The sequence below is a fragment of the Bufo gargarizans genome, chromosome 1 (assembly GCF_014858855.1).
Source record: "Bufo gargarizans isolate SCDJY-AF-19 chromosome 1, ASM1485885v1, whole genome shotgun sequence".
NCBI classification, from domain to species: domain Eukaryota; kingdom Metazoa; phylum Chordata; class Amphibia; order Anura; family Bufonidae; genus Bufo; species Bufo gargarizans.
The window spans coordinates 740,298,440-740,320,517 of NC_058080.1; the positions used below are offsets into that span (position 1 = coordinate 740,298,440).

Consider the following 22,078-nt stretch of genomic DNA (forward strand, 5'->3'; position numbering starts at 1 on the left):
CGTAACGTCACTTACTCACGTGACGCGCATGTTCCGCCTGCTTCATTCATAAACGGTGGCCGCCCGCTCTGCCTGTTACTGGAGCTTCATTATAAGGTAATAAAGATGCGGTGATTTAAAGTAAAAGTTACTGCCGGTTAAGGAATACAGCTGTGAGCGGAGGGGCCTGGGCTGTTATGGGGAGGGGGATCTGTGTATGACACTGCTATGGGGGAGATCTGTGGATGACACATATAGCATAAGATGCTATATAGTGTCATCCATAGATCCCCTATAGAAAAGTCATCCACAGGTCCCCGTCCCCATAACACTGTCAACCAAAGATCCCCCTCCCCATAACAGTGCCATCCACAGATCTCTCGCCCCATAACAGTGCACAGATCCCCCTCCCCATAACAGCGCCATCCACAGATCCCCCGTAACAGTGCCATTCACAATTTGTTTTAATATGGCCTTTGAACATAATTTTTCAAGTAAAATCATATAAACCCCCCCCTTTTTTTTTTTTTGGTGTTTTTTCCAGATTAATTGATGAAATTATCGACAACTAATCGATTATTCAAATAATCGTTAGCTGCAGCCCTAACAGGGATAATACACACAGTGATGTCACAGTACAGAGATAACGCACACAGTGATGTCACAGTACAGGGATAATACACACAGTGATGTCACAGTACAGGGATAATAAACACAGTGATGTCACAGTACAGAGATAATAAACACAGTGATGTCACAGTACAGAGATAATACACACAGTGATGTCACAGTACAGGGATAATACACACAGTGATGTCACAGTACAGAGATAATACACACAGTGATGTCACAGTACAGGGATAATACACACAGTGATGTCACAGTACAGGGACAATACACACAGTGATGTCACAGTACAGGGACAATACACACAGTGATGTCACAGTACAGGGACAATACACACAGTGATGTCACAGTACAGGGACAATATACACATTGATGTCACAGTACAGAAATAATACACACAGTGATGTCACAGTACAGGGATAATACACACAGTGATGTCACAGTACAGAGATAATACACACAGTGATGTCACAGTACAGGGATAATATACACAGTGATGTCACAGTACAGGGATAATATACACAGAGATGTCACAGTACAGAGATAACAAACACAGTGATGTCACAGTACAGGGATAATAAACACAGTGATGTCACAGTACAGGGATAATAAACACAGTGATGTCACAGTACAGGGATAATATACACAAAGATGTCACAGTACAGGGATAATAAACACAGAGATGTCACAGTACAGAGATAATAAACACAGTGATGTCACAGTACAGGGACAATAAACACAGTGATGTCACAGTACAGGGATAATAAACACAGAGATGTCACAGTACAGGGGTAATATACACAGTGATGTCACAGCACAGGGATAATAAACACAGAGATGTCACAGTGCAGGGATAATACACACAGTGATGTCACAGTACAGAGATAATACACACAGTGATGTCACAGTACAGGGATAATACACACAGTGATGTCACAGTACAGGGATAATACACACAGTGATGTCACAGTACAGGGATAATAAACACAGAGATGTCACAGTACAGGGGTAATAAACACAGTGATGTCACAGTACAGGAATAAATGCACACAATGATGTCACAGGACAGAGATAATGCACACAGCGATGTCACAGGGCAGGAGTAATGCTCACATGCGCGAGGATAATCCACACAATAAAGGTCCCCGTGTAGCACAGTGACATCACCGTATATATGAACAACTATTAGTGATGCAATAATGCAGGTATAATATGCACATGATATACAGAGCAGGAGTAATGCGCCGGGTGCTGGGGGGATAGCGCACACCACAGGACGGGGCCCTATAGTAAAAGTTGGAATGGGTCTGCATCGCCCATAGTCATGCCTGGTACCCTGCCATGGTATTATCTCTATTTGCTATGCAGATGAATGGCCACTACTGTTTTCTGTTATCAGCCATGTCAGAAATGTCTGTCCAATGATTGCTATTTAAAGGATCTTTCCATCACATTGGAGGTAATGGAAGAGGTGGGGCCCCTCTATTCGCCATGGCTGAGATCTGCTACATAGAGCTGGTTACAATGGGCGCCATGTAATTTTTTTTTCGATAGTAATTAAACATGGCGGCCAGTGTCAGACTGGGGCACCCTGGAAGTCCTCATGGACTCTGCTGTATCTGAGTACACTGACACCAGGTATGGCAGTGTGAAGGACGCCCTGCTCACGCTCCCTCTGTTAATAATTAATGGATGATCGTCTGTAACCACCGCTTTTTCTTTTACCTCCACCGTATCCCGGGAAGTTTCCACGTATTCAAGAAGTGCAGAATTCACCTCACATATAATGAAGCGTCTGTATTCACCTGAGGGTCACCGCGGATGGGTGCAGTGAGGGGTGACACCTACTGACCCGTGTGTCCAGCGGGGTGGACACCAAAAATGGGAACACTTATGTGGCCCTGAATGAGACAGTGTATCTAAGCCTATAATATGTACTTCTCTGTAATGAGCCAGTGTATCTAAGCCTATCATATATACTTTTCTGTATTGAGTCAGTGTATCTAAGCCTATAATATATACTTCTCTGTAATGAGTCAGTATATCTAAGCCTATCATATGTACTTCTCTGTAATGAGCCAGTGTATCTAAGCCTATCATATATACTTCTCTGTAATGAGCCAGTGTATCTAAGCCTATCATATATACTTTTCTGTATTGAGTCAGTGTATCTAAGCCTATAATATATACTTCTCTGTAATGAGTCAGTATATCTAAGCCTATCATATGTACTTCTCTGTAATGAGCCAGTGTATCTAAGCCTATCATATGTACTTCTCTGTAATGAGCCAGTGTATCTAAGCCTATCATATATACTTCTCTGTAATGAGCCCGTGTATCTAAGCCTATTACGTGTACCTCTCTCTGATGAGCCAGTGTATCTAAGCCAATCATATATACTTCTCTGTAATAAGCCAGTGTATATAAGCCTATCATAAGTACTTCTCTGTAATGAGCCAGTGTATCTAAGCCTATAATATATACTTCTCTGTAATGAGCCAGTGTATCTAAGCCTATAATATATACTTCTCTGTAATGAGCCAGTGTATCTAAGCCTATAATATATACTTCTCTGTAATTAGCCAGTGTATCTAAGCCTATCATATATACTTCTCTGTAATGAGCCAGTGTATCTAAGCCTATCATATATACTTCTCTGTAATGAGCCAGTGTATCTAAGCCTATCATATATACTTCTCTGTAATGAGCCAGTGTATCTAAGCCAATCATATGTACTTCTCTGTAATGAGCCAGTGTATCTAAGCCTATAATATATACTTCTCTGTAATGAGTCAGTGTATCTAAGCCTATCATATATACTTCTCTGTAATAAGCCAGTGTATCTAAGCCTATTACGTGTACCTCTCTCTGATGAGCCAGTGTATCTAAGCCTATCACATATACGCCTCTCTGAAGGATCAGCGTATCTAAGCTTATCGTATGCACTTCTATCTGATGAGCCAGTGTATCTAAGTAAGGCCTCACGCACATGACCGTTGTGTGTTTTGCGGTCCGTGTGCGTTCCGCAATTTGCGGAACAGCGCCAACAGCCATTAATATAACTGCCTATTCTTGTCCGCAAATCGGACAAGAATAGGACAGGTTATATTTTTTTGGAGGACTACGGAATGGAGCAACGGATGCGGACAGGACACGGAGTGCTGTCCGCATCTTTTGCGGCCCTATTGAAGTGAATGGGTCCACATCTGACCCGCAAATACTGCGGCTCAGATGCGGACCAAAACAACGGCCGTGTGCGCCCCGTGGCCGTGCTGTGGCCCGCAATGCACGAACACCCACCGTGGGGCAGCCCCAGCGGATCGCGGACTCATTCACTTTAATGGGTCTTCAATCCGTCCGTTCCGCAAAAAGATAGGACATGTTCTATCTTTTTTGCGGAACGGAAGTACGGGACGAAACCCCACGGAAGCACTCCGTAGTGCTTCCGTTCCGCATCTCCGGATTTGCGGACCCATTGAAGTGAATGGGTCTGCATCCGTGATGCGGAATACACACGGAATTGAGCCCCCATGTATTGCGGGTTCGCAATATGGCCACGGAGCGCACACGTGTGCAATAAGCCTAAGTCATATAAACGTCTCTCTTATGAGCCAGTGTATCTAAGCCAATCATATAAACTTCTTTCTAATGAGTCAGTGTATCTAAGCCAATTATATACTTCTGTCTGTCAAGTCAGTGTATCTACACCTGTCCTATATACTTCTCTCTGATGACTGTATCTAATCCTATTATGTGTGATACAGCCTGCTGAGTCTGAGCGGCTAACCCTGCCGTAAGAGATACTGTCTGCTGAGCTGGTGTATCTAATCCTTTTAAATGTAATATTGTCTGAATCTATGTATTTAAGGCTATTGTGTGTGATACAGTCTGCGGATCCAGTGTATCTAAGCCTATCATTTGTGATACGATCTCCTCAGCCTGTGTATCTTTGCCTGTTATATAAAGTGTTGTTAGATTTTTTGATGTATCTAAGACTATCATGTATGATACTGTCTGGTTAGCTGGTATATCTAAGCTTATCATGTGTGATACAGTCTCAGAGTGTCACAAGGCACTACATTCCCCATCATCTAATACTACTTTTAGAACAGCTCCTGGTAAGTGCCCCAGACAAGGTACTTATCCTCTGTGCAATCCCGATGATAGGGCTGATCGCCTTTTTGGTAGACGGTTATCCTGCACGTATGCATCAGCTACAGCAGCATCAGGAAGCACACGGGTGAGTCATACGTGTCCACACAATTATCTACACAGTTCAGCTACGCTGGGAACGTGCATGAGTGCTAAGGAGGAAGCTGTCCTGTTCCAGGAATCACAATAGAGGGACGAGCCGCCATGTCCAGCAATCACTATAGAGGGACGAGCCGCCATGTCCAGCAATCACTATAGAGGGACGAGCCGCCATGTCCAGCAATCACTATAGAGGGACGAGCCGCCATGCCCAGCAGTCACTATAGAGGGACGAGCCGCCATGTCCAGCAGTCACTATAGAGGGACGAGCCGCCATGTCCAGCAGTCACTATAGAGGGACGAGCCGCCATGTCCAGCAATCACTATAGAGGGACGAGCCGCCATGTCCAGCAATCACTATAGAGGGACGAGCCGCCATGCCCAGCAGTCACTATAGAGGGACGAGCAGTCATGCCCAGCAGTCACTATAGAGGGACGAGCCGTCATGCCCAGCAGTCACTATAGAGAGACGAGCCGTCATGCCCAGCAGTCACTATAGAGGGACGAGCCGCCATGTCCAGCAGTCACTATAGAGGGACGAGCCGCCATGTCCAGCAATCACTATAGAGGGACGAGCGGCCATGCCCAGCAGTCACTATAGAGGGACGAGCCGCCATGTCCAGGAATCACTATAGAGGGACGAGCAGTCATGCCCAGCAGTCACTATAGAGGGACGAGCCGCCATGCCCAGCAGTCACTATAGAGGGACGAGCCGCCATGTCCAGCAGTCACTATAGAGGGACGAGCCGCCATGACCAGCAGTCACTATAGAGGGACGAGCCGCCATGTCCAGCAGTCACTATAGAGGGACGAGCAGTCATGCCCAGCAGTCACTATAGAGGGACGAGCCGTCATGCCCAGCAGTCACTATAGAGAGACGAGCCGTCATGCCCAGCAGTCACTATAGAGGGACGAGCCGCCATGTCCAGCAGTCACTATAGAGGGACGAGCCGCCATGTCCAGCAGTCACTATAGAGGGACGAGCCGCCATGTCCAGCAGTCACTATAGAGGGACGAGCAGTCATGCCCAGCAGTCACTATAGAGGGACGAGCAGTCATGCCCAGCAGTCACTATAGAGGGACGAGCCGTCATGCCCAGTAGTCACTATAGAGAGACGAGCCGTCATGCCCAGCAGTCACTATAGAGGGACGAGCCGCCATGTCCAGCAGTCACTATAGATGGACGAGCCGCCATGCCCAGCAGTCACTATAGAGGGACGAGCCGCCATGTCCAGGAATCACTATAGAGGGACGAGCCGCCATGTCCAGGAATCACTATAGAGGGACGAGCCGCCATGTCCAGCAGTCACTATAGAGGGACGAGCCGCCATGTCCAGTAATCACTATAGAGGGACGAGCCGCCATGTCCAGGAATCACTATAGAGGGACGAGCCGCCATGACCAGTAATCACTATAGAGGGACGAGCCGCCATGTCCAGTAATCACTATAGAGGGACGAGCCGCTACGTCCAGGAATCACTAAAGAGGGATGAGACGCCACGTCCAGTAATTACTAAAGAGGGACGAGCCATCATGCCCAGCAGTCACTATAGAGGGACGGGCCATCATGCCCAGCAGTCACTATAGAGGGACGGGCCGTCATAGCTGGGCGCTGGTTTGGCTGTTTTCAGAAGGCCCATAGTGGAGAATGGAGAGGCGGCCGCTCATGTGCTGCTTGTTCTCCAGTCACTGCTACAGGATTTCTGAAAAGAGCTGTTGACTTCAGAGCCCTGTTCTGGAGAGAAGAGGGGGTCCCAGAGATAGGACCCGCACGGCCGCACCTATAGGACATTTATGCTTTATGCTAGTGATATATACCATAAATGTCCCAGTTGGGAATACCCCTTTATCCTCAACCCTGAGAAAATCACAGAGACGCAAAATAAAGACACAGAAGACGTTAATTGGGGGATAAATGGCCAAATTGTTTATAGTAGAAATGGCAGAACCCCCAACTCAGGAAGAGTCGCCCATCCAGCACCCAGGAGAGGAAAACCCCATGTGGAGGGAACCTCAAGGAACCATGGCTGGTGGGCCGCCCTTCTCTTGGGTATAGAGGGTAACGCCCCCATGTGGCTGCCACATGAATAGAGGGGGGGTGCGGCAGCCGGGCTGATCTGGGTGGCCCTTTTCCCCCATTGGGCGATGCGCTTCCTGCTAGAACTTCCAAATTTCACCAAAGTGCGGTGGGCGTATGTGGGTGGTCAAGTGCAAGGTCTTCAGGCCATCAAGTGTGGCACCAAATATGGCCTCCTGCCCTCTGTTCATAGGGGTTCTTCTCTTATGATGTCACAGGTGTCTATGACTAAGGCTACATGAACACGAACATTGTTCGTTCCCGTGTCCGTTCTTTTTGCGGATAGGATGCGGACCCATTCATTTCAATGGGTCCGCAAAAAAACACTGTGTGCTGTCCGCATTAGTATGTCCGTTCCGTAGCCCCGCAAAAAAAAAATAGAAATTGTCCTATTCTTGTCCGTTTTAGACATTGTTACAATGGATCCGCCCCAAAAAAAAAAAAGATGTCATACGGCCGTGTGCATGTAGCCTAATGTTCGTGATGTAACCTCGCCAGCAGGGTTATGAAAGGTTAACCCTTTAGTGACCATCAATGTGCCTTACTGCAGAGGCCTTTAACCCCTTCCTAACAGCATCCTGTCAATATACACCAGTTTGGATAACAGCTGTATACTTATGGTCTCCGACAATCGCAGGGTTTCTGGTTGGGGGAGGCAGGTATGTTCTGTAAGAGCTACTGATTAAGGGTCCATTCACACGTCCGTAGTGTATTGCGGATCCCCCATAGAACTGCCTATTCTTGTCTGCAATTTCGGACAAGACTAGAACTTGTTAAAAAAAATTCGGACCGGAAGATCGGGGCCACGCTCTGGAAATGCGGATATCACACTGTGTGCTATCCGCATCTCTTCCGGTCCTATAAAGAAAGAATGGGTACGGATTCGTTCCGCAACGTTGAGGAACGGATCTAGACCCATTCTACGGACGTGTGAATGGACCCTTAGGTGGTGACACTGAGCACCCGACCAATGGCTCTTATTTAACCCCTTCCAGACCGCAGCATGTAAATGTACAGACTAACAGCATGGTCTCAGTCAGATTTATGTTTGACCCTTGACCTTATTTTGGGACCCCACTTGAATATGGCGCAGCAATGGGACGCGGACACTTACATCCTGACTTTACTCCAGCAGGGGGCACAGTGCTTAGCGGTTCCAGTCACCATTGGTACAATTATAAGTTGGCGGTTACTATGGGCGGCTGAACGGTCCATCAGGTAAGCAGCTTGATGGTTTAAGTTTCTCACTGAGGCACACCGCCCTGTGGTTATAAATCTCACCCTGAGGGCACTCGGCCACAGTCTCTGACAACTCACACTAACAAGATATGGCTCAGGGCTCTCTTGTCAGGGCTCCGCCATGGAGGGCATAAGACGCTCTCTCCTCCTGGCTCCCAACTGTCACCTTCCCCTCATCTGCCTCCTGCTGTCTCCTCCCCCTGACTGATCCTGGACATCTGATTGGCTCCTGCATAGGGCCACACAGTTCAGGGGACAGGGACGGATTTTCCTGGCTCTGTGGTTATTTGCTTCTCCATAAGAGCTCATTCCTGACCCCGTTCACACCTGAGGCCAACGCAGCATAATCAAAAATGACTGGAAAACAGTTTTATTTTATTTAAGAAATGGCGCAAAACTAAAAATACGATCAAACCATCAGTGTCAAATAACGCCCCCCAAGCTATTTCCACTTGAGGGCGTGTCCCACCTAAAGGGGTGGGGCTTAAAATCAAGACATTATAGGCCTCATTTATCAAAACTGTCTCACTTGCCCCTAGCAACCAATCAGAGCTCACCTTTCATTTCTTAAAGTGTGCTGATAAAATGAAAGGCGAGCTCTGATTGGTTGCTAGGGGCAACTAAGACAGTTTTGCTTAATAAGGCCCTAACACTTTTCTCAACGTCTCTGGTTTCCATAGGCAACAGGGCAGCACACCCCTCACAAACTTCCTTCCGGTGTAAGCGTTGGCGGATCCAGGGGGGGCTACGGGGCAATTGCCCCCCCCCCCCCTCGAGAATGTAGTGAAACATTCCAGGGCCCGGCGGCGATGGCAGCGGCAGGGAGAGATGAGCGCTTCCATTGTGGAAACGCTCATCTCCATATTCATCTGTATCGCTGTATCTGTATCAGGACAGCGATACAGATGAATGGTGCGGAGGAGCAGGGGAGAGGCGTCTCCCTTGCCCGTTCCTCTGATAGGCACTAGGCCTGCAGCCTATCAGAGGCCGGTGCAGGCAGCGCATTGACGTCATCGCGCCGCCTGAGCCGTACAGAGCGGGACACAGGCCGGAAGAGACCTGCATCGCAGTGTCATGGAGGTAAGGATAAGTGTTTATTGTTTTAATTATTTTTAGTACAGTATGGCAAGAAGGGGGTTGGGGCACTATATACTGGCACATTATGGAGGGGAGCTCTATGGAGGGGGGGGGGGGAAGCACTATGGGGGCACTATATACTGGCACATTATGGAGGGGAGCTCTATGGAGAGGGGGGGGGGAGAAGCACTATGGGGGCACTATATACTGGCACATTATGGAGGGGAGCTCTATGGAGAGGGGGGGAGAAGTACTATGGGGGCACTATATACTGGCACATTATGGAGGGGAGCTCTATGGAGAGGGGGGGAGCACTATGGGGGCCCTATATACTGGCACATTATGGAGGAGAGCTCTATGGAGAGTGGGGGGGGAAGCACTATGAGGGCCCTATATACTGGCACATTATGGGGGAGAGCACTATGGAGAAGGGGGGAAAAGAACACTATGGGGGCATTATATAAGGGCATTTAATACTGGCACCCATTTTGGTGCCACTATGGGGAACAGGGGAGAGAAGCATTATGGGGGCATCTATGTGGGGCAGTCTATAGGGGCATTTTATACTGCCACATTATGAAGGGCACTATGGGGGCATCTTCTGGGGGCACTATATAGGAGTATTTTATACTGGCACAAATTATAGGGGCACTATGAGCACCGGTTGCTGGGGGCACTAAGTGTTTTTTGAAGTGGCACACAGTACGGGTCATTGGATCACATGAGGGCACTCTTGGGACATTGACTTGGGGCACTAAGAGATTTTATTTATTTTTTTACTGCCACACACAGAGCATTTTTTGGTACTAGCACACATTATAAGGGGGCTTTATTACAACGGGACTATGGGAGCATTATTACTTCTGAGACACCATTACTGTTGTGGGCACTGTAGGAGCACTATTACTACTAAGTGCACTCTGGAACAGAATTATTACTATTGTTGGGATTTTGGGGAGCACTATTACTATGGGGGCACCCTGGCACAGTATCAGCTTAGCAAAGTTATTTTTGGGAGACGTTATGGTTACACTATTAGTGTTAGGGGCACTATTTGCTGGGTGCAGTTATTTTTTAGGGCATTGTGTTTCAATAATTATTAAAGGGGGCGCTATCTGTGTGCAACTAGTATTTTCAGGGGGTTTCTGTTTCTACAGTATAGTTTTGGGGGGCGCAGCGTCTCAGTATTGGGGGTGCATGATGGGATGTTGAGAAGGTGGGAGGAAAAGTAGGAAACTAAGATGTCTGTCTGTATGTCAAACTGCAGAGATGAGAGATGGCTGAAAGAAATCATCATGGTGGTCTGGTCTGAATGGAGAAGATGAAGAAAGAGAACATCTACATCAAAGGAGACGTCACTGGGTGTAAGAGGTATGGGCGCGATATATATCGGTGGGGCTTGAGGGTGGGGGCGGGGACACAGGGGCCCATAATCTCCTATTTCCCGGGGATGTGCCCCTCCCGAGACCAGTCTCTGTATCCGCCACTGGGTGTAAGTACAGACAGACAGAAATAAATAAAAAAACAGCTACTCACCGGCAGATCAAAAGGAACTTCAGCTGGGAAAACTGCCTCCCTCCCATACATGAGAACAAACGGAGAAAATTTGGTTGTGGTTTGGACCTTTGATCTGATGGAAAATAATGTAGCTTCCAAATACACGTCCCAGTTGTTCTGTTTTTCATTGACCAGTTTAGAGAGAGCTCTAGAATGGATAAAGAAACAAACACATTTACAAAACTCTACAAAGTAATGGTAAATGTATAGCTCTAACCACTAATAGAAACATGTGGAATGTAAGAATAAAATTAGTTCAACTGTAAGGCTCCATTCACACGTCCGCAATGTGTTTTTCGGATACACGGATCCGCAAAACACGGAAAGCGGCAATGTGCGTTCCGCATTTTGCGGACCGCACATTGCCGACATAATAGAATATGCCTGCTCTTGTCCGCAATTGCGGACAAGAATAGGACATGTTCTATTTTTTTGCGGAAACAGAAGCACGGATGCGGAAGTGCGGATCCGCAAATGTGGATGCGGACAGCACATTCCATCCCCATAGAGAATGAATGGGTCTGCACCCTTTCCGCAAAATTGCGGAAAGGATGCGGACCCATTTTGCGGACGTGTGAATGGAGCCTTACCTGTGAAGAAAAGTTTTAAAAAAACTTGAATGAAACTTACCTCCTAATATTGTCATTTGTTTTCTCATCCAGACTGTTTGTCTGCGGATGATACGCCGCTGTCACGCTTCTTTCTTTGCCTAGAACACTGCACATCTGGTGATTAAGCTTTAAGAAAAAAAACAAGAAAAAAAACACAGGTATATAAAATTCTCATTTAAATAAATAAAAATTAAAAATAAATAAAAAAAAAGGTTACTAAATCAGTTGTACATGTATGGTAGATGGAATGTAAACATACTTGATTTACAAATTCTCCGCCCTGGTCAGAAAGTATCCTTTTTGGGCAACCATGTCGGTATATCAAGGAACAAAGATGACGTCCCACCTCGGCAGCAGTTTTTGTCTTCAAAGGAAAAGCCTCTACCCACTTGGAGAAGTAATCTGTGGCCGTTAAAATGTATTGGAAGCCATCCACTGTCTCTGGTATAGGGCCTGTCAGGTCAATCCCAACCAGCTCCCAGGCAGCAGACACCTAATGGGTGGGAAAAAAAAGATATATATTTATTTGCAATAGACCAATGTAATAATAACGGTTATGTAATTATATAGTAGACATTTACCTTAAAACACTCTAACGGCTGGGGAGCTAACGGACGCTTTCCAACCACCTGGCACTTTGCGCATTCCTGGATCTGTAAGAAATCAGTTGTTAACCTATGTACGGTATTCCTAAAAATTGCAAACCAAAAAAATAATTACTGTGTACCCAGTTCTCAATATCTTTTGTCATTCCATGCCAAAAAAATTGGGAGGAGATTGCCAACCGCGTCTTCTTAATTCCTGAATGGCCACCAATCGGTGCAGAATGAACTTCATCAAATATCCTTCTCGCTTCTTCTTTGCATTTTAAGACTGTTTTTCCGCCGGCAAAGAGCTTTCCTTCTGTAATAAAAGGAAACATTCAAGAGCAACGTTCTTCAAAAGCAACTAACATTGCTCATATAGATGATCCTCACCCTTTATTGTATATTTGGCAGTGGAGTTTCGAAAGCATTGCCTCTGCGACTTATTATACCCGGACGGGTAATCTCCTACTGAGAGGAATTGGAAGATTTCTTCATACTTCTTCTCCATACCTAGAAATGTAGAATGCAATTCTTAGGTAAACTATTACAATCCTTCACAGCCGGCTGCTCAGATTAATAAACTATCGACAAATGTAGACAATAAAAACTACCCTAATTACCCTATGAAAGGGATTAAAGGGAGTCTTTCACCTAAAATGACCGTTATACACCACAAACATCATGATATCCATTACATTCCCCATATTATAATCTTACCTTTCATATTTCTGCCCATCGCCTATTTTCTCTTTTATTCCATATGCTAATTAGCTTCTGAAGATGCCCGGGGGCGGCTTTTATGCGGCCGGTGCCCATGCCCCACGGCGCTGTTCAAATCAAACTCCTCCCCTTTCACCCCTCTGGCCCGCCCTAGGTTCTTCAGATTCCATCCTCCCGTCATTGACAAATTCGGCACCTGCGCCGTTCAGAATAATCCTCGCGCCTGCGCACTCTATTACCCACTATGGGCAGAGGCAGCAGAGCGTTTAATGCGCATGCGCCAGCCCACACCCCCCAATCTTGCGTCAGTTTACTGCCGCCGGCTAGATCAGGAGGTGAGGGCCGGCGCATGCGCATTAAACGCTCTGCCAATAGTGGGTAATGGAGTGCGCAAGGGCGAGGACTATGTTGAACGGTGCAAGCGCCGAATTTGTCAATGACGGGAGGATGGAATCTGAAGAACCTAGGGCGGGCCAGAGGGGTGAAAGGGGAGGGGTTTGATTTGAACAGCGCCATGGGGCATGGGCACCGGCCACATAAATGCCGCCCGCAGGCGCCTTCAGAAGCTAACAACCCCTTTTTGGATTCGTACAGAATTGGATATAAGATTCTGACAAATCTACCTACCCGAGTGCGCACGCGCAGTATAGTCCTATACAGCCGCGGAAATATGCCCAGCTGTGCCCCCTCAGAGCTATGTCCAGTATTGTGCCCCCACAGAGCTATGTCCAGTATTGTGCCCCCACAGAGCTATGTCCAGCTGTGCCCCCTCAGAGCTATGTCCAGTATTGTGCCCCCACAGAAATATGCATAGCTGTGCCCCTCAGAGCTATGTCCAGTATTGTGCCCCCACAGAAATATGCATAGCTGTGCCCCCTCAGAGCTATGTCCAGTATTGTGTCCCCACAGAAATATGCCCAGCTGTGCCCCCTCAGAGCTATGTCCAGTATTGTGCCCCCACAGAAATATGCCCAGCTGTGCCCCCTCAGAGCTATGTCCACTATTGTGCCCCCACAGAAATATGCCCAGCTGTGCCCCCTCAGAGCTATGTCCAGTATTGTGCCCCCACAGAAATATGCCCAGCTGTGCCCCCTCAGAGCTATGTCCACTTTTGTGCCCCCACAGAAATATGCCTAGCTGTGCCCCCTCAGAGCTATGTCCAGTATTGTGTCCCCACAGAAATATGCCTAGCTGTGCCCCCTCAGAGCTATGTCCAGTATTGTGTCCCCACAGAAATATGCATAGCTGTGCCCCCTCAGAGCTATGTCCAGTATTGTGCCCACACAGAAATATGCATAGCTGTGCCCCCTCAGAGCTATGTCCAGTATTGTGCCCACACAGAAATATGCATAGCTGTGCCCCCTCAGAGATATGTCCAGTATTGTGCCCCCTCAGAACTATGCCCAGCTGTGCCCCCTCAGAGATATGTCCAGTATTGTGCCCCCTCAGAACTATGTCCAGTATTGTGCCCCCACAGAAATATGCCCAGCTGTGCCCCCTCAGAGCTATGTCCAGTATTGTGCCCACACAGAAATATGCCTAGCTGTGCCCCCTCAGAGCTATGTCCAGTATTGTGTCCCCACAGAAATATGCCTAGCTGTGCCCCCTCAGAGATATGTCCAGTATTGTGCCCACACAGAAATATGCATAGCTGTGCCCCCTCAGAGCTATGTCCAGTATTGTGCCCACACAGAAATATGCATAGCTGTGCCCCCTCAGAGATATGTCCAGTATTGTGCCCCCTCAGAACTATGCCCAGCTGTGCCCCCTCAGAGATATGTCCAGTATTGTGCCCCCTCAGAACTATGTCCAGTATTGTGCCCCCACAGAAATATGCCCAGCTGTGCCCCCTCAGAGCTATGTCCAGTATTGTGCCCACACAGAAATATGCCCAGATGTGCCCCTTCAGAATTATGGCCTGCCAGAATACTATACCTTAGCAGAATGCGGGCAGAATGCTATACCTTGGCAGAATGCTATACCCTCATCACTTCCGGTGCGGTCAGTCACGTCACTTCCGGTTATAGCATTCTGCCAAGGTATCACGAAGGCGATTGTTATGCTGTCACATCAACAACACGTCTCCTGTCATGAGAGGATGCCCCGCCCCTCCGCCGCCCAGACGAGGAGTGGGCGTGGCCTTCATGTGTTTATAGACACGTACCGCTCGCTGCACACGTTTACGTCACGCGTGACGTCACGGAGAGCCGGCCTTCCCTGCCCAGGGCCTCTTCCGGGTTCTGGTGGAGCCTTCAGAGTGATGCTGCTGCAGGGAGTCAAGGTGGACATGAGATCCGTCATCCTCCTCGTCGTCCTGGGCTGCCTGCTGCCATGGGAGGCCCAGCCGCACAGACCGGGCTCTGCTGCCCACAGCTGCTTCTGCCAGGTGAGTGGTGCCATGAGGGGGGGCTCTTTTCCTTTATTATGTATGAAAGTATTACAATGTTATGTATTATATTGTCATGTTTTCTATACATACACTATAAACTGCTTATTAATTGCCTTATTTGCCCTGACGCGACACCAGAATACAATGCGGGCTCCTCGCTATCGAGCGCGGCGACTTGAGTCAAGTGACACGGTTTTCGAACTCTTCACGTTGGCCCTAATTCATCTGTCTCCCACCCTAGAACTCCATGGAACTTTCCAGACGCTTAGGTCGTGTGAAATGGCGCAAAAGTTTTAGGAAGACGCGTTATTTTTGTCTTTGTACATATGAGAATAGAACAGCGTCCTAGCTAGGTGACCCCCGGGAAGCTTTGGGCGACGACGGCTAGAATAATATAAACTCAGAGCCTTAAAGGGCAACTCCAGCTAAAATAAAAATCAGCCAGTGTAGATTTCTAATTCTAGATGTCTTTGGATTTTTCTCCGACGTCAAGTTTCCACAAATTATTTTCAGCCATTGGGTGACGACGGGTAGAATTGTGAAATTCTGAGCCTTAAAGGGCAACTCCCCCAAAAAACTATTATCTACACGCCCTGGGTTATTCTGTTTAGCCCCCATTTTATTTTTTATTAAAAAAATATTTTTTATAACTTTGTTCTCTAGGAGTTTGACAACTCAAAATAGCAAGCATTATGTATATGCGGGGGTTGTCACCATCGTAGATTGGATACATCATTGATACTTTGTTGCTCCTGTATTGCCAGGCAGAAGTTTAGGACAAACCGGTGACAACCCCTCTAGTAGCTGGAGCTGGGGGGTCCAGTTGTCGATTTGGAAATAACTTGATGAAATGGGGCATATTCATAGGATACCAAGTCGGATCACAGGAGGTGTTAATGGGGTGTTTACAGCAGCGCCCACGTCCTCTTACTGCCCACGCAGCTAGAATCGGGAGCATTGGATCCTGTAGAGGGCGGTATTATATTAGTATAGCGGGATTACATGGGGCCCTCACACAATGCATTGCCTCCACATGGGTTGCCCAGCAGAAGTACTGTATTTGGAAGATTCTTTAAAAAAAACAGCGCCACCCTGTGCACAGGTTGTGTGCGGTATTGCAACACAGTCCCATTTACTTCAATAGAGCCGAGCTGTGATACCAAAACACGACCTAGGAACAGGGGTGGCGCTGTTTCTCAGAGAAAGCAGAATTTTATTTTTTGTTTACATTCTGAATATTTGATCAGAGGAGATCAGACTGCGGGACCCCCTTTGTGTTTAGAATGAGGGCCCCGAGGCCTATACAGAGGCTTAAATAGCCATTCCCGGAGGAGTGATCTGCATATATGGGCAACATCCCAGGCAGTGAAGTCTGCTAATCCCAGTATTTTAGGGATTTGCTATTTAAGCGCTTCCTATGAGGTGAAGTCCTAAAAATGGGGTTACACCTGGTTACAACTTTTTTTATTTATTTTTTTCTTTCTAGGTTGCCGGCTACCTGGACGATTGCACGTGCGATGTGGAGACCATAGACCAGTTCAATAACCAGAAGCTGTTTCCCAAATTGCAAAAACTACTGGAAACCGACTATTTCCGATACTACAAGGTAAATCCGCGTGGTGCCGGCAGAACGCGATGTCATTGGGTGGGGGGTGGGACGTGGCACCCTGCACCCCATCCGCGAGTGATTAAATAGCAAATGTGGTCTCTTGTAGGCGAATCTGAAGAAGCCGTGTCCGTTCTGGAAGGATAACAGCCATTGTGGGATCAGAGACTGCGCGGTGCAACCTTGTCCTACGGTAAGAGCGCGCGCCCCCCTGCAATCTGCCCGTGGGACTACCAGTCCCAGCCTGTCCAAACCCTTCGACACTTGGAAAGCCGCAGGTTTTACTTCTGATTTAATACCCTGATTCGCTGCTGGGTAGGAAACCTGTCGCCTGCCAGCTGCTACCGAGCGACATCCTCCCACGGGGAATTGTAGTTTAGCAACAGCTGGAGAGGGGCGGCCGGCCTGCAGGTGATCATGTCGTCTAATGTGTGCACAGCGTGACTGTGAGGATAGGGACCGTGCACGGGGCGCTTAGAATTATGCAATCAAGAGACAGGATGCCGGCGTCTATGAGCAACGTCTGTATATACCTGCGGAGATCCAAATTGGCCATCTACATGACTGCACCTAACTGCAAGTGCCGTCATTTGGAATTTCTCAGTAGTGCAGCCTCAGGCTTTGGGCCTGTACAATACAAGAGCTAGAAATTAATATTGCTTTAAAGCGCAGAATCATGTTTTACAAATGAGACCTGGATACACTGTAGGTGCAGGATTCGGGGGTGCAGCACTGTTTAAAGTCAGGGTGGAAGGGCAGGTTTGATACGTTTTGTTCTGTGTAAGGTGGGTGGGGGGAGCTGCCAGTGGGAGCAGGAATAATATCTTCTCCAGTTACTCCAGGGGGGGATATACAGGAGCTTTTTCTTTGTCGTTGTCCCCTCTTGCCCTGTGCAGCCCCCAGTCGTGAAGGGGGAACGTTACAGGAGCTTTTCTTCATGTCATCACCTCCCCCTTAGGTTAAATGTTTTTTTTTATACTGAGGAGGTGAGTAGAGTAGTTACTCCTCTAACCAGATCCGACCATAATCTGTGTGTATAGTGGTAACTGGACCATGTACTAATCTACTGTGTTTTCTATCTAGGATGCGGTTCCACCCGGCATAAAATCTCCAGGATTTAAGGTTAGATTTCCTTTCGTTTTTCTCTTTTCGTTGCCATCACATTCCTTTAATTTGACATCTGATAATCCAGAAAAAAAAAAACTGGTGCTACTACTAGCATAAAATGGGTATTCCGGTTCGATCAAGTTATCCCTTATCCACAGGATAAGGGGATTAAAGGAGGTTCCCCGACCGTTTCACCTAATTAGTGGTTGTAACTAACGGCTCATTTAGAGGAGCAGACAATGGTTCAGGCGATTGGTGACGACGCCTTTACATGCGGGGAGTATCTTGTACACATTCATTCCTATTCCATTGTATACTCTGATCGTTCCCGGTGTTCAGACAGGTCCAGTCACCGTGCCATGGGTCACGTGATACACATTTACATTCCCACCATTAGTCTCTGCAATGGCAGCGCTCCTAGAGGCTCATTTGCATATATTAAAACCTCATTTTTCTCAGTAATGCGGGCACATATGAACATGGGACCAACACGGATGCCTTCAGCTGCCAAGTGCACATGTACCAGGTCAGCCGGTGTCATAGGGACAAATCTGCTGACAGATGCCCTTTAAGGTTTGCAGGGGACATGCCCACCGTGTGCGTGCTGTGGTTTGTGAAGATCCGTATCTTCCACTAATGTCGTCTTTCATAATCGTGTGGGGATAGGTTCCAAGAAGAACTGTTATCTCTTTGCAAAACTTCCTTCCTCCTGATTATATGTAGCTGCCCGTCCTGTGGTCTGGCAGTGAGCGAGCTTTACAAAACGGTACCCCAGGAGAGGAGGCCTCATGTCGAAAATCTGCAAGAAGGAAGGGAGCGGAGCCGTTGCCCAAAGCAGCCAATCAGAATGCTGCTTTTATTTTCAAGCCTGCGCTAGCGGAGTGAAAGCTGGCTTCTGATTGGCTGCTGCAGACCACACCTCCAGTCTGTGGCCGCACTGCCAGAGACTTGTAATGTTGTGGTCCGGGCCTCGTCAATACCTTCCCTTTAATTCCCCCCCCCCCCCCCTCCTTTGCAGGACCCTGCCCCCCAGAAATGCAAATTTTGGGTCTCCTATGCATAAGTTACAAGAATTGTAGGCAGTATGCGTCTAGTAAAACCAGGTGACTGTGAGGTTCCGACTGCTGCATCTTTGACCCGCTTTAACAAAAACCGCCACAGTCGTGTCTGATTGCTGCAGTTAACCACGCTTTGACCGCATCATGTGAATGAGAGTAGGAAAAAGATAATTTTACTAAGCAGCAGAACTCTGCTGACAACCCCTCTGGGAGCTGTAATGACTGCCCTGTGGGTTGTCGCCCAGTTTTAGCAGAGACCACTGAAACTGAAAAATGGAGACGGCGACTCAGAATTTCCTTATCTTTACTCCTGGGATCGTGGCCGATCATGGGAGCAAAAAGAGCGAGATCCCTTCTGGCAATTCCCTGCCTGGCGCGGACAATCGCTGTGCGGGGAATTGCAACACCGTCCTATTCATATAAAGAGGAAGAAGCTGCAGGGTCATCAGGGAAGTGCTCGGTAACCTGATCTGATCGAGGCGATCAGGTATGAATGAAGCAAGCTTTGTGCGGCTGATGGCAGCTGGCAGTGCACACCGCAGAGCCTGCTTGGCGACGGTACACGTGTATGTATGTACCCGCCAGGGGTTAAAGGGCCATCCCTTATAAACCAGAAAAGAGAAGTCTTCATTACTGTCGAGTTATTACAATTTTCCATTTCATCCACCATGACGGCCCACATTGAGATTGACCCTTGACCTCTGTAGGGGCAGGAACACATAGAGAGTTTAAGAACCCCCCACCCCTCCACCTCCTCAGTGCTTTCCTGCCCCTACAGGGGCCAACACGTGGAGAGTTCCTCCTTCATGGAGGATGAAATAACCTTATCTCTCTTACAGGTTCTCCAGCTGGCCTCCCGCGGCAGGGGCCAAGGCTGGCCAGCTAGGAGCATCGAGGACCCTCGTCTTGGCTTATGCCGAGGCCTGTGGTCCTCCCCATACCTTCGGACTTCCTTCCCTCCTTGTGGAAGCAGTTGAAGGTGCCGGCTTCTCAGCGCGCGCGGCGCTCGGCGTCCTTTCCTTCTGGAGGACCGAGCTCTGGCGTCCGGCAGGGGGAGCAGGTGCGACGCATGGAGCGTCTCTACGGGCGGGCCGGGCGACGCACGCCTCTCTTAGTAGGCTAGTGCGGCGCAGGCCTACGCCGTCATGCAGGGCGCAGCTAGATGACGTCAGACGCCGGGAATTTTAAAAAAAGAAGACCGCGGTTCCTTTCGGCACCTCACCTGTCACACCGCGATGTCTGAGACACCTGCTCCCCGCCAGGAAGGTCCTGATCCTTCTGCCTCCAGCACCGTGAGTCCCCTTCTGGGGGGTGTATATTTCAGTTTTTGTAAACTTGAATTACTAATGCTGGGTTATCTGGTTGCTTCCTTCTGCAGGGCAGCAAGGAGTTAAAATCTAAAACAAAACCCTTAAAATGCTGTGCTTGTTCCAAGCGTCTCCCCGAAAATTATAAAAAGAGACTATGCAAACCTTGCACTTCGGAGATTTGGAAAGAGGAGCAACCAGATATACTCTCGGAGATGAAGTCCTTTATTTCTGACGAGATTAAGTCCTCTTTAGCCTCCTTATCTACCCCTGCCAGCGACCCCATCCCTTCTAAGAAGCGCAAAATATCCGTTATTTCTTCTTCTGAGGGTGAAGAGGTTGAAGTGGCCTCTGCCTCGTCCAGACAATTTCCTAATGAGGAACCCTTGTCGGACGGAGAGATTCTGGAGGAGGATAAAAGATACTTTTTTTCCGCTAATGAAATGGAAGAGCTGCTCCGAGCAGTCAGGTCCACTATGGGTATTGAAGATATTCCTAAACCCCGTACGGTTCAGGATGAAATGTTTGGGGGCCTTAGAGCTAGGTCTCCTATTGTTTTCCCCATCAATGAAAATATAAAGGAAATGATATTAGAGGAATGGTCAGATCCAGAAAAGAGACTTGGCGTTCCTAAAGAATTCAGGAATAGGCTCTGCTTTGACCCGTCTGAAAGTAAAATATATAACCAGACGCCTAAGGTCGATTTGCAAGTATCCAAGGTAGCAAAAAAGACCGCCCTACCCTTTGAGGATTCCTCTCAGCTAGGTGATCCTATGGATAGAAAGGCAGATGGCCTTCTTAAGAAATCCTGGGAAGCGGCGATGTTTGGGGTAAAAACTAACATTTCCGCTACATCCGTTGCCAGAGCAATGTATATATGGCTTGGAGAACTAGACGAACATCTGAAGAACAAGACTCCAAGAGAAGAGATCAGGGAATCTCTCCCCCTTCTCCGCTCCGCCACGGCATTTTTAGCCGATGCGTCTGCAGAGTCCATCAGATTTTCCGCCAAGGATGCTGCCCTTTCTAATGCTGCCCGTCGGGCTTTATGGATGAAAGCCTGGTCCGGAGACAAGGCATCCAAGGCCAAGCTTTGTTCTATCCCCTTTTCAGGGGAATTTGTCTTCGGCCCCACTCTGGATAAGATCCTAGAGGGCGCAGCAGACAAGAAGGGTTTTCCAGAGGACAAAGAACCAAAAAAGAAGCCCTTTCGGCAGTACCAGCCCCAGCAGAGATCCTACAGGGGGAAAGGGAAGTCTGGCCGATGGAGTTATCCAAAAGGGGGGAGAGGAAGAGGCTTTATCCTCAATCCCCAGAATAGGCAACCTAAGCAGCAATGACGCCAGGGTAGGGGGGCGACTGATGGGTTTTCTATCCTCCTGGAGTCAGGTAACTTCAAATCCCTGGGTGCTAAATATAATCTCCCAGGGTTACAGGATAGAGTTCACATCAGTCCCCCCAAGAAGATACTGCATTACACCTCAGAGCAGATCAGATCTCCCGAAAATCTGGCAGGGCGTCCAAGACCTCTTAGAGCTAGGGGTAATTCGAAAGGTTCCTATCCCAGAGGAAAGGAGAGGATTCTATTCCAGTCTTTTTTTAGTAAAAAAACCAGACCAATCCTTTCGCACGATAATAAACTTAAAACCCCTAAACAGGTCTATCTTATACAGGAGGTTCAGGATGGAGACCATCCCATCCACAATCCCTCTGATTCCAAAAGGAGCATTCATGTCGTCAATCGATCTGAAGGATGCTTACTACCACGTCCCCATCCATCATCTTTCCCAAAAGTATCTAAGATTCGCTCTAAGAGGACCAGACAGGTCTATACATCACTTCCAATATGTCGCCCTCCCTTTCGGTATCTCCTCGGCCCCCAGGGT

At 48.0% G+C, this 22,078-nt stretch overlaps 2 protein-coding genes across 2 annotated transcripts in view; one reads left to right on the forward strand and one right to left on the reverse strand.

Moving 5' to 3' along the window:
• WDHD1 (WD repeat and HMG-box DNA binding protein 1) overlaps positions 1–14,785 on the reverse strand; it is a 148,696-nt gene extending 133,911 nt beyond the window's left edge. The window contains exons 1-7 of the mRNA XM_044276483.1: positions 14,661–14,785; positions 12,396–12,515; positions 12,146–12,321; positions 12,000–12,071; positions 11,678–11,911; positions 11,438–11,544; positions 10,787–10,955 (exon numbers count right to left, since the gene is read on the reverse strand). Coding sequence (XP_044132418.1) covers positions 10,787–10,955; positions 11,438–11,544; positions 11,678–11,911; positions 12,000–12,071; positions 12,146–12,321; positions 12,396–12,513 — 876 coding nt within the window. The 5' untranslated portion in view covers positions 12,514–12,515; positions 14,661–14,785. The remainder of the gene's footprint in view (positions 1–10,786; positions 10,956–11,437; positions 11,545–11,677; positions 11,912–11,999; positions 12,072–12,145; positions 12,322–12,395; positions 12,516–14,660) is intronic.
• Positions 14,786–14,929: 144 nt separating this feature from the next.
• ERO1A (endoplasmic reticulum oxidoreductase 1 alpha) overlaps positions 14,930–22,078 on the forward strand; it is a 40,029-nt gene continuing 32,880 nt past the window's right edge. Inside the window, exons 1-4 of the mRNA XM_044276493.1 lie at positions 14,930–15,111; positions 16,601–16,720; positions 16,830–16,913; positions 17,804–17,842. Of these exons, the coding sequence (XP_044132428.1) occupies positions 14,986–15,111; positions 16,601–16,720; positions 16,830–16,913; positions 17,804–17,842 (369 nt within the window). The 5' untranslated portion in view covers positions 14,930–14,985. The remainder of the gene's footprint in view (positions 15,112–16,600; positions 16,721–16,829; positions 16,914–17,803; positions 17,843–22,078) is intronic.